The 11,643-nt window shown below is 25.6% G+C and overlaps 1 protein-coding gene across 1 annotated transcript; it reads right to left on the reverse strand.

Annotated features, from left to right (window-relative positions):
* Positions 1-453: 453 nt before the first annotated feature.
* LOC129976458 (uncharacterized) lies at positions 454-7,053 on the reverse strand. The gene is made up of 3 exons (XM_056090051.1): positions 6,950-7,053; positions 2,841-3,265; positions 454-618 (listed from the first exon to the last, which is right to left on the reverse strand). The coding sequence occupies exons 1-2, from the start codon at positions 6,959-6,961 to the stop codon at positions 2,867-2,869; spliced, it is 411 nt and encodes a 136-aa protein (XP_055946026.1). The 5' UTR covers positions 6,962-7,053; the 3' UTR covers positions 454-618; positions 2,841-2,866.
* Between the last annotated feature and the right edge of the window lie 4,590 nt (positions 7,054-11,643).

The raw sequence follows: 11,643 nt of genomic DNA on the forward strand, positions 1-11,643 counted from the left end.
AATTATTTATTGCCAATTTCTTTAATTTGTTTTCAAGAATACATTTGACCTGTCTATGTAAAGATGGTTGCTTGAAAATCCAATTACAAATATAGATGAAATCTTTCAAATAGTTTTATTATTAGAATTTCAGACTTGTATCATGCAAATCTTGGATAAAGTATCAGATAGACTAGATCTATTAAAATTGTAAATGAGTTAACTCTCGTTCAATTTGTATTTCTTCATTTGTGACCATAATGAACCGAAAATGCAGCAAGTTAGAGGAACAAATTTTAGTACTGCGTTTTTAAATGAAAACTGTGTATTTGAATTTAAATTTTGACAGAAACTTGTCTACGGTTAAAGTTTGTCTATCCGGGTGCATTGGAAAATTCCTAAAATATTAAATACACTTTTTCATTAAACACTTTTTCTGAAGACAAATTAATTTTTATAATAATAACAACAAAATTCGTTTCAACCACTTTATTCATAGAACTATACATTATAACAAAATGAAATTTTATAAATAGCCCATAAAATTGATGAATTATTCCCAAACATTTTTTATGCTTAAAACCGGATCTTGAGGCAGGTATTCGAACAGTAAGGAGAATCAGTTTCTTCGGAGCAGATCTGAAAATAAAAAGTAATGTTTAAAATTGAATAATTACATGAGTGATATTTAACATAAAATAAAATAAAATTCATATAGCTGGACTAATAATATTATAATTATATTAAGGATGGTTATAGTAGAAGAAAATAAAAATAATTAATAATTCATCAAATTAAGAACGAATAAAAAACGCATATAATAGTAATTATAATAGCATTCAATTTAAGTGTGGCGTATGATAAATGTATGAATGACTAAATACTTAAAAATAATAAAGAATAATGGTGCCTTTTTTGTTTTTAATATTGAATTGCCATTAATTTAGTAATTTAATTTATTTTTTTATTACTGTTCAATTATATTACTTTTTATTAAAGCTTAAAATAATTGATAATTAAATTTAAAAAATCAAATTTTAATGGTAGTAATTTTTTTATTTCTATCTCATTAAAATTATATTGTATAGAAGAAACATTTATTGAAAATCTATGCAAAAATTATATCGAAATAATAACTTAAAACATTAAATAACTCTACTGATTATTTAATGTTTTAAGTTAAGCCTTTAAAGGGCCATTTTTTTCTAGTCATTTTATGTTAAAATATTTTTAGGCTTGAAATTAGAATAAAAAAAGGTTATTCTAAATTAGCTTATTAGATAAATTTAATTTTATTAATTAATTAATTTGGTTAATTAATAATTAAGTAACAAATCAAGACACATCATTTTGTGTAAGATAAAGAACTGAAGCATCTAAATTTTTGTCTTTCTAAAAAAATTTGTCAGAACTTATGCCAGTCTACATAATTTCATACAAAGATTGATAAATTTGGTGGGAAGCATACTTCCCACGGCCCTAGAAAGAGTTAAGATATGATTTCATGTTTAGATAAAAAAAAGACTAAATGATTTCCATCAAAATAACACGAGATTTCTGCACTTTTTTTGTTATATAAAACAAAATACCCATTTGTCATGAGTGCCAGTCTCATGCAGATTAATTTCGATTTATGCAATCATTCGCAATTTTTTACTTTGTAAAATCTTTAAAAAAATCTATCTCTCATGTCACCTTTGACATATACGTTTGAGAGATACGTTCCATAAAGATACCATATATGCTTTTACAATGAAGCATTAGTCAGTAAGCCAACTTTTTATCACTAAATCTCTTACCAAACTTGCTACTTATATTGAATATAAAATAATCGATATTTGAAAAAGGATATATCTAAATGGTCTGCTTTCTTGCAAACGTGTTGTGAGGCGGCTTTGTAGGAAAAGAGATATTTTTCATAATTCAAATATATAGATTTCACAGTTAACCATTGGAAGATTAATATTTGTTTCCTTACTTTTTGAAATAGCTTTCAATCAGAATTTTTTTTTTATAATCTTTTTTGACTCAGTTATAAATTATATTTTTTAATATTTTAGCTATATCCATTTGAAATATCTACATGATTTCTAAAAATTAAAACTGTTGCTATTTCATACTGCAATTTTAACTCGTTAAATGGATCTTACTGTTCTTATGATTAAATAACCATTTTGAGAATTCTTTTTGAATCATTCAATATTTATTATATTAATTGGTTTTAAGGATTGCATTAAAAATTAAAATATTTTGATCCCTAAAATTTTTTATTTTTTATAATGAAATATGCAATGTAATATTTCTATAAATCACATTCAGCTCAAATACAGTTAAATTTTGTATAAAAGAACAATAATCAAATTCTGATTCATGAACGATATTGTACTGTATTCTAAATTTTATAATTTCTCAGCACAATAGTTTTTGTCTCCAAAATCCTTTGACAATTATGTTCTATTTTTTAACTATTACTGCAATAATACGATGTCTCTGATCCTAAGGAAATTGGCTAGTTAATATCAATTTGTTTCTAAAAATAGTGCGTATATATTTTTATTGTTAGAACATATATCTTTATTGCTGGAACGTTACTTCTCATGTACATAAATACCATTTCTTAGTGCAAAAAATAGCATCATTTTATTTATTTCTAATGATATTCATTCATTTCTAATACAGAGTATTTAGTATGTCTATTGTCAGAACATGAGTTTTCACATACATGATTAAAACAATTTACCATACAGGTTAACATCATTTTTTTTAAATTTTATATCAATATAATTTATTTTTAATATTTTGCATTTAAATAATTTTTTTCCAGAATATTAAACCTCCAACATATGAATAACATTGCTTACCAGAAAGGATAATGTTATTTGTTTGTTTATTTCTTGACTATGTATGCGATGTTTGCGGAAGATGCAACAGTGGATCTTAAAGGAGCAATGTAGCGGGCTACTCCGTCTTTAACTGGAATGCTAGGGTCAGCCACTGCGTAGGTAGCTGCGGGAGCAATGTAGCGGGCTACTGCGTCTTTAATTTCAATGCTAGGGTCAGCCACTGCGTAGGTAGCTGCGGGAGCAGCACCAGCTACATCGCTTACGACCACGTAGTTACCGACATCTGATGGAATGACGTAAGTGACTTTCACTGTGGCAGCAGGATTGTATGCTGGGGCATACGCGTTATAGGGAGCTACAGAATTTGGAGCATAACTTACACCATAAAATCCGAAGTTATTTGCACTGCAGCAAACAACAGCAACAAGAAGAATAGTAATGATCTATAAACAGAAAGAAATATAAATTTTGTTATTGATATTATAAAAGATTTTCTAAATAGGAATTAAGGGTTCTTGGACAATCATATCAATATCACCATTTTTTTTTAACGAATACGTACACTTTGGTTGGATCTTGAGATAAAAAGCAAAAAGGACCTAATTGAACTAGGAATTAAAATAGATATTTTTAAATCTTTCAAAAGGAAAAGATTGAGTAGAAATGCTTTAAAACAGAAAAACAATATCCTGTTAGTTTCTGTATTTGTTTTTTGTAAAAATACATATTCAGTGAATTTTATATGCCATTATGCCTTTACATTATTTAAAAAAAGTAATAGATTAGAATGGCATAAAAAATAATGTTTATTCTTTGGAAGGGGTTTTCGAAGTATTTTTTAATCAATCGTAAATTGTAGAATGACAGATATAAGATAAAAAAAATTGTATCTAAATAGATTAAACTCTTTTGTGCATTTGTGGTTTAAGATAATTACATTATTAACTGAAATCCACATCTCATCATTTATACTATCATTTCAAATTATAAGAATAAAAAAAACATACAGAATTAGAAATAAAACAAGTATTTTTTTTTCTGAATTTTGCTCCTAGTATTTAATTTTTTTCTCTTTTTTACCATATAACTAAGCTTTATTCAAAATCCAGAATTGAAATACATTAAATATTTGAATATTTGTCTTTTGTCTCAATTTTAACTAATCTGATATACATACTTTTGAAAACGTAATGCATAATATAGCACTTCTTTGTTTTTCATTTTATCATGTTTATGTAAGCTATTTGTAGCTTCGTTGCGGTATATGTAAGTGTAATTTATTATTATGATTTATCTTATTATTATAGTAATAGAAAATTTTAATCTGTCTTCAAACAAAAAGAGGAATACACTGAATTCAGTTTTGTTTCTTAAAGTGAATAGAATAAAAATTTTAACTCCTTCCTCAGAATAAATTTTAATAATTCAACTCTTTATTGACTAATTTTTGGTTATTGGGTAAACATTCTCCTAAATATTATGCCATATTCCATTCCATTTAACTATTATAAGTCAGAGGATCGTTTTATATTGAAAAGCCTTTAATATATTATTAAATTTGATGTCCAAATGTATATTGTAATGAGGGAATGTTTTAAGATACGATTTTCAATGATGCTATTCTCACAAATATATTAGGGAAGTTACAAAAAAGAATTTTCTTAATTTCAATTCTTGAATTATAAATAACCTCTTATCAGAGAACTAGAACTGCTATGATTCTCCAAGCAGTTGAGGAAAAGCAATTTAGAAAGAAATGGAAGAATGAAAATTTCGCCCTTATCACACACAGATTTTTTAAAAAATCGAATTCTTGTTCCCAATATATTTACTAGGTTATTATTTTCAGCTATCAAATAAAAGATTATTTTTATTTAAAAAAACAATATTTAGTAAATAACCTATGGCAATGGAAGAATTTCAACAACCAGAAAATGCATGATGTAAATAATACTGATGTTGTTTTAAATAAAATTATACTTAAAAAATTTAATAAATAATTTTCTTGTATTAATATGTTAAAAAAGGGCTTATTGTTAGCTTAAGAAACCAGTGGACACCACCTTTGGAAAAGTATTTTCCTGAAGTTTATTATTGGGCGTGTTAGTTATTGTTTTTAATGCTAAATATTAGGTTAGGTTAAAATTATGATCGTTATATATAGTTTTAATTGCGTAATGTTTCTTTATATTACTTGATAAAAAAAATAAACATTCCCTTCTAACACTTTCACCATATCCCCATTATGGAAAGAATGAGTCCTCTGTCGCATGCGGAAAAAACAAGCTGAATTCCGTAGATGGGAACAGTTACTTATTTAAACGATGCAATTCAGATTCATCAATAATTTGGTGCTGCCATCTATTGATTAATGGGGCAGACCTTTTAATTGCATCATTCTTCTTGGGTATCATATAAATCTACGAAAAGCGATAGAGAACCTTTTATTAATTTTTTTTTAATTTACACTCTCTGATCACTGGTTTATGTCCAAATAGCTAAAATGCGGCTTTTATCTGCTCCTCAACATATGGGAAGATCATAGAAGAATGTGGAGACTTTTGAGATTTTATTTATAATGACATAAATAAAATATCTATACAAAAAAAACGATTAAAATTTTTTTGAAGCAAAATATTATTAATAATGGTCTATGAATATACATTATTTCCAAAAATCTATTGACTCAAAACTAGTAATTTAATCTTTAGTAGCATACATGTGATATTAATTAACTACCAGATTTTTCTCAGGTCTTTAAACAGGAGAAAAAGTTATCTTGCATTGTTGGGAAAACTGTTATTTAAGTTATCAAAATAATTCATTTCCATTTATAACTAAGGCTTCATAAAGAATCCTGGGAAGTCAAAGGGATTTTCCAATCAAAAATAATTTAATATTATTTATATTGTTACTGAATATACAAATAATTAATATTGTTGAATTTAACATTTTTAATAAAAAAATTCAACAATCAATTTCTAAATGCTGAAATTAACAACTCACGATTTCTTCTTTTTAGAATAAGATTTTTTTCTTCTATTTGATTTTTTTTTCAAAAAGTGTGATGGGAAAAAAACCCCTTAAAAGTATAAAGGGTAAAGAATAAAGAAATAAGAGAACTACAAAACAACTATAGGAATAATGAAATTATTTGACCTACAACATAACCAATTCGGCCTAATTAGATAGGAAAAAAAAATTACCTGAATTTTGCTGTTAATTATTTAAATAAATTTTACTTCAAAGCTCCTGTGTAGTTAATTTCAATGGACTATTGATTTTTCGTTCAAAACATATAACTATTAATGCAGTCATTAAAAATTATATTTTAATTTCAACATAATATTTAAAATAAAAATATATTTATAAAACGTTTTAAATATAAAATATACAAAAATTCTTATTAATCAGGAATTTTTTTCAAAATTCTTAAATATTTTACTCAGCAATAAAGCTATATATTTATCAACATTTTAAATTTTAAAATTTACTTTTAAAATTTTAAAACTGACATATAGATTTCTGATTTTGGTCGAATGCGAGGGGAATTTTTAATAATTCATTTTTATGAGTCAAACTTTTAAACAGATTTAGGAAGAAAAAGTTTTCTAACATTTGAAGTTTTGACATGAAAACTTTATTGCAGTAATAAATACTTTTAATTTAGCTCTCTTATATTTGTTAATCTTAATAATTTTGAAATAAATTCCATCTTTAATTTATTCTTAAGCTAATGTCTACTGCATTCTTAATTCTATAATGTAGAAATCATCGATCTCCAAATAATTTAAACTTTTATTCCATTGCCGATAATACTTAAACATTTTTCATTTGTAAAAAAAAATTGTTTTAAATTTTAAGAGTTTTCCAGAAAATGTATAGTTTTGGTTCACTCAAAACAAAATTTTGAATAAACAAAAAATGTAAGGCGTCAATTTCTCTTCCAAAAATTTGCCTAATAACATACTTTTTATAATATTATTTATAATAATATCAATTTTATATAATATTTTAATAGTATTATTAAAAAAATTTAAATATTATTCAAAAAGTTTAAAAGTTAAAATTTTGATTTTTCTATGAAAAAACTCCTATAGAATGAAATATATATCTTAAAATCTTACCTGGACCTGCATGATGATTTAGATTTTTGCAGTGTTTTACCAACTCAAGATACGAAAGAAATCCCTAAAACGGAACTGAACACCGAATGCGTGTTTCATCTTTCTGCAGCATTGCATTTATACCCTTCCCAAGTCTTCTTACTTCGGAAATTTAAATGTAAAGACAGGAAATTGTCTTATAATTTTGTCATATTTTGAAAGGGAGGAATATTGGAATGAGCGGAATTTTACGAGAAATTGATTTATCCCTTTTTTAGCGGGAGAGCCCCGAGATATGACAATATCTCAAGGTAACAGACATACTATATGGGAGAATTTTTTTAAGAATAAAGACAAATGACAATGGCTTGTTGTTTTTCTTCCTCAGATGATGACAGAAGAGTGGGATTAATAGAGTCTCTTAGCACTGATCTGTGAAATCATCTTCACTTCGTTTGAGGCCGTCTTGGTATTCTTGCAAAAAGAATTTTGAAGTTAATGTGTGTCCTTTATGAGTTGAGTCTGGTCTGTTATAACATTTAAAATCACAAATGTAAAGTAATATCTGTATAAAGAAATAAGTAAGAAACTAATTACCTCGAATTTTAATGAAGTAAAAAGTTGAAATCGCTTGGTATCTAAATTGTACAAGTATCCTCAAATTTTAAAGTCTAGTAGATGGTTTTATTGCTTTTAAGAAATTTAATTTCTCTGTAAAAATATATTCTGAGGATTTAAAATTGCAGTCACTTGATACATGAAATTCTATTGGTGTCCTCAAATTTTAAATATCTCTTCAGCAGAACAATGAGAAACAAATTTAAAGCAAAAGAGTTTAATAGATGATTTTAAGAAGTTTCATTTTTCTATTGATATTTATTCTACGAATTTAAAGCCAAATTTAAAATATTTCTTGATAAAATTCTACAGCTATCAGTCATTTTTCACATTTGAACTATGTAGATCAAGATTTAAAGCAGAAAAATCTGACGGATTATGTTTATAATTATGATAAATTTATAATTCTTGACATTATATATTTTATTGCAAACCAGTGGCTCCATTTTTCAGTTAAAATTTATTCTAATGATTTAAAGTTGCAATCGCATTATACAAAAAATTCTACAAACACCACAAATTTTTAAAATTTTTCCAGCAGAACAAAGAAAAAAAAATTGTGGCAAAAGATTTTGATGGACAATTGTATTGCTATAAAAGGGCATCCTTTTTTCAATTAATATATAAACAATCGCATATAAAAATATATAAACATTCATATCTATCTATCATATATAAAGAATGTATTTTATTATTATATCTATCATTTATACTTATATTTATTTTGGTTTTTATTTATTTATATTTTATTGTTTCATTGTATGTAACTAATTGTTTGCGGGTAAATTTTTCACATTATAATATTGTATCACACTTTATAATATGAAATTGAAAATTACTCAATTTTTGCACTTAGTATTTATGTACACTCTTTGCATATCCATTTCAATAACTTTTTTATTATTAACTATAGCTTGAAGTTTTATGATGTAAGCGGAGATTTTGTGGATAAATTATTAAACTTAGCTGTTTAAATTCATAATTAATTTAATTATACATAAATTAAATAAAATAAGTAAAAAGTATTCTAAATGGATAGAAATGTTGAAAAATTATAAAATATGATGTAAAAAATTAAGAAAAAAGTTAATATTTTTAAAAATTACTTTTCTACTGTTTTCCACATTTTTTTTACTTATTTAATAACGCATTTGAATGGCTTTTTCAATTTTGATATGGATAAAAAAAACTCAAATAATTTAGAATTTATATCCAATCACTGCCTATGCATTGAATGTTATTGTCTGCTTCTTCAGTGATGTTAATTAAGAGTTAAATTATTATTACTATTATTACTTTACATATTTATAAGCAGAATACACAAAAATGGTTTATGCTCCAGTAAATTTCATCAAATCGAATCTTTTGTTGAAAAAAATAAATTACAACTTAAATTCACTCTATAATTTAAAATTAAAGTAGAATTTCCATATTAACATAATAGTTAAAAAATTGAAAATTATTAAATCTTAAGTATGTAGATTCTTTTAAAAATTATAAACCATTAATTAAAACAAATAAGAATTGAAAGAAGTCTAATTCAAATATTAATAATCCAAAATTAATATGAAATTTTCTATGACTAACCTCTAAAAACCTTTATTTTTTTTGCATACCCTCTTTTCATTAATTTATGATAAATTTATATTATTAAAAACAAATTGAATTTTTGCGCAATAAGGTAGAATGCCTAGTTGAATTAAAATAAGATTGTTAACTATAAACTTAAAAACTTAATAGCATTTATCGCAAAAAACTAGAACTCAATATTGCATGTTTGTCTCTTTGAAATTATATGCCATTTTTCATAACAAATATCATTGAATAGAACAATGGTCATTTTTAAAATGTTGAGTAACACTCGTGTTTTTAGTCTAATGAGTTCGACGGGAACAATTTTACATGTGAATCTGTTATTGTGAGTATTGAAATAAACAATGCTCACGTTTCTTGAATAAACGAAGGATGGAAGTTTTCGAAAGGATGGGAGATGGAAAACGGTTTCACGATTCTGTCCTGATTATTTATGAAACGAAACATCTTCTTCTGTGTGAGATTATTTAGATGTTTTATTCGAATTATTCTAGCTTTCTTAGAATTTAATTTGGAAATAAATACATCACAATTAGAAAAAGGTTAGTAAATGAAACCATGCATTTTTGACACTTAATCGAATTTTTGGCTAATCTACTTTACAAAAGTAGTGACCTGCTTTACATCAGTAACCAAGTAGATTCGGGCAATATTGTAGAGTTTAAAGTGGTGAAAGAAGATAGTAAATTTTAACCCCTGAATTTTCTTTCAACAAACAGAGTTCCAAAAATATTCCATCCAATATTCGGAAAGTGAAAGCTGATTTTTTTTAATCCTGATTTATAAGGAAAAATCACTTTTGATCACTGTCTTTAAGTTCATAAGTGTTACATACCCTATCTTATTTACTAACTTCATAAGTGATGCAATTATGAGGGTGAAAAAGGTTTCGGAAAAACAAAACTGAGAGAAGAGATTCTCAACACAGAAGCAAGTCATGACAAAGAAGATTATGACATGATTTAAGTATGATTAAGTAATTATTACCATCGAAAATTTTTAAAGATAAAGTTGATTGTTGTAAAAAGATGATAATCCTTATAATTTAGTTTTTTCTCTCTCTCTCTCTAACTGTTATGAAATTATGTAAAAACGAAAATGCCAACCTTCCACCATTTTTATCCTTTTTCAGCTGCATGGGCCATTTAATAATAACACTTGCATCAATGGCTATCAAAAAGTAATAGATCTATATTTCATAGTTATGAACTACTCATTGCATGTGGGCCAACTGGTTAAATTGGAGGTATTCCTGAATTTTGAACGAAACACAAATGTGGGACATTTTTCCAAAAAAGGCTCTAAAAAATCAATCCACCTCCATATATTGAAGTTAAATCAGGTTTTAATCTCCGATACTTCGTTTTACCCAGCGGAAGATACTTAACTTCCTATTAAGTATAGTGAGTGCGAGTCTCGTGAATTTGGCTAAATATGATATACTAAGTGAGAACAGAATCAGAGCAGCCATCGTTATAGTGCTTCATAGAAAAAAGTGCAAAATTAAAAAATAATATATGAATAATTTTAATTGTCGAATTGTTTAACGCCTGTGTAATAAATTTATAAAATTACTTGATTCAGTAAATATAAATATTTCTTTTTTTTATTCAAACAGTAACTCAATAAGAATACAAAACTTACATAAAGGAACAGAAATTACTTTTTGAAACATATAAATACAGTCAATTTTTGAAAGTAAGCAGTAGTTTAAATCGGAGATTCAGTTTTACCAAGAGAATCATAATTCCTTAATAATTATATATAGAATAATAGAATAAAACTCTTACAAAGGTGTCATCGTGAATGTAAAATTGCAATTGATAGGTTTTTAGAAATTATGATTCATCAAAATCTGTTTAAAAAAAAGAGGTCAAAAAGAAAGAAGAAATCGAAAAGTATCAAAATATTGTTTCGGAATTTAACGAGAAGGAAAAGAAACTCCTTCTTATTTGATGTTTTATAAATAGTTTGGATTGTAACATGATGTTAGGCTTAATATAAAAAGGGACATAAATTCTCAGGAGTGTCAAATTTTCATTCACATGTTGAAATTCTCAAAAGTTTTTTTAAAAATCAATTCTTATTGTTTTGACTGTCAGTTTTTCATCTGTAGAAGCAATGTAAAATTATTGATAGTTTTGGACATTTGACAGACATTTCTTAACTTTGGTTTATCAGTTATCCGTTTTAGATGAAATGACGAGAACAAAATTCAATAATTTTTGAAAGAGAAACAAAATAAAAATGAAATTTGACAGCTTTCAAATTTTAGACATGGAAATCCGATTCCTACTTTTAAAAGGAAAGTATCCAGATTTTAACAAATGTATTTTCCGTTCTGTTTATCATTGTCCCAGATATGGGACCTATTTTTAAACTGTACAGTAAGTAAAAAATGTTCAATTGATTTATCTTTATTTCTGAAAAACAAAGCAAATGATGTGATAAAAATTATAGAGTCATATCAATATAGAGTTATAGGATACCATGTACACATTCAG

Source organism: Argiope bruennichi, chromosome 1 (assembly GCF_947563725.1).
Source record: "Argiope bruennichi chromosome 1, qqArgBrue1.1, whole genome shotgun sequence".
In the NCBI taxonomy this organism is placed as follows: Eukaryota; Metazoa; Arthropoda; class Arachnida; order Araneae; family Araneidae; genus Argiope; species Argiope bruennichi.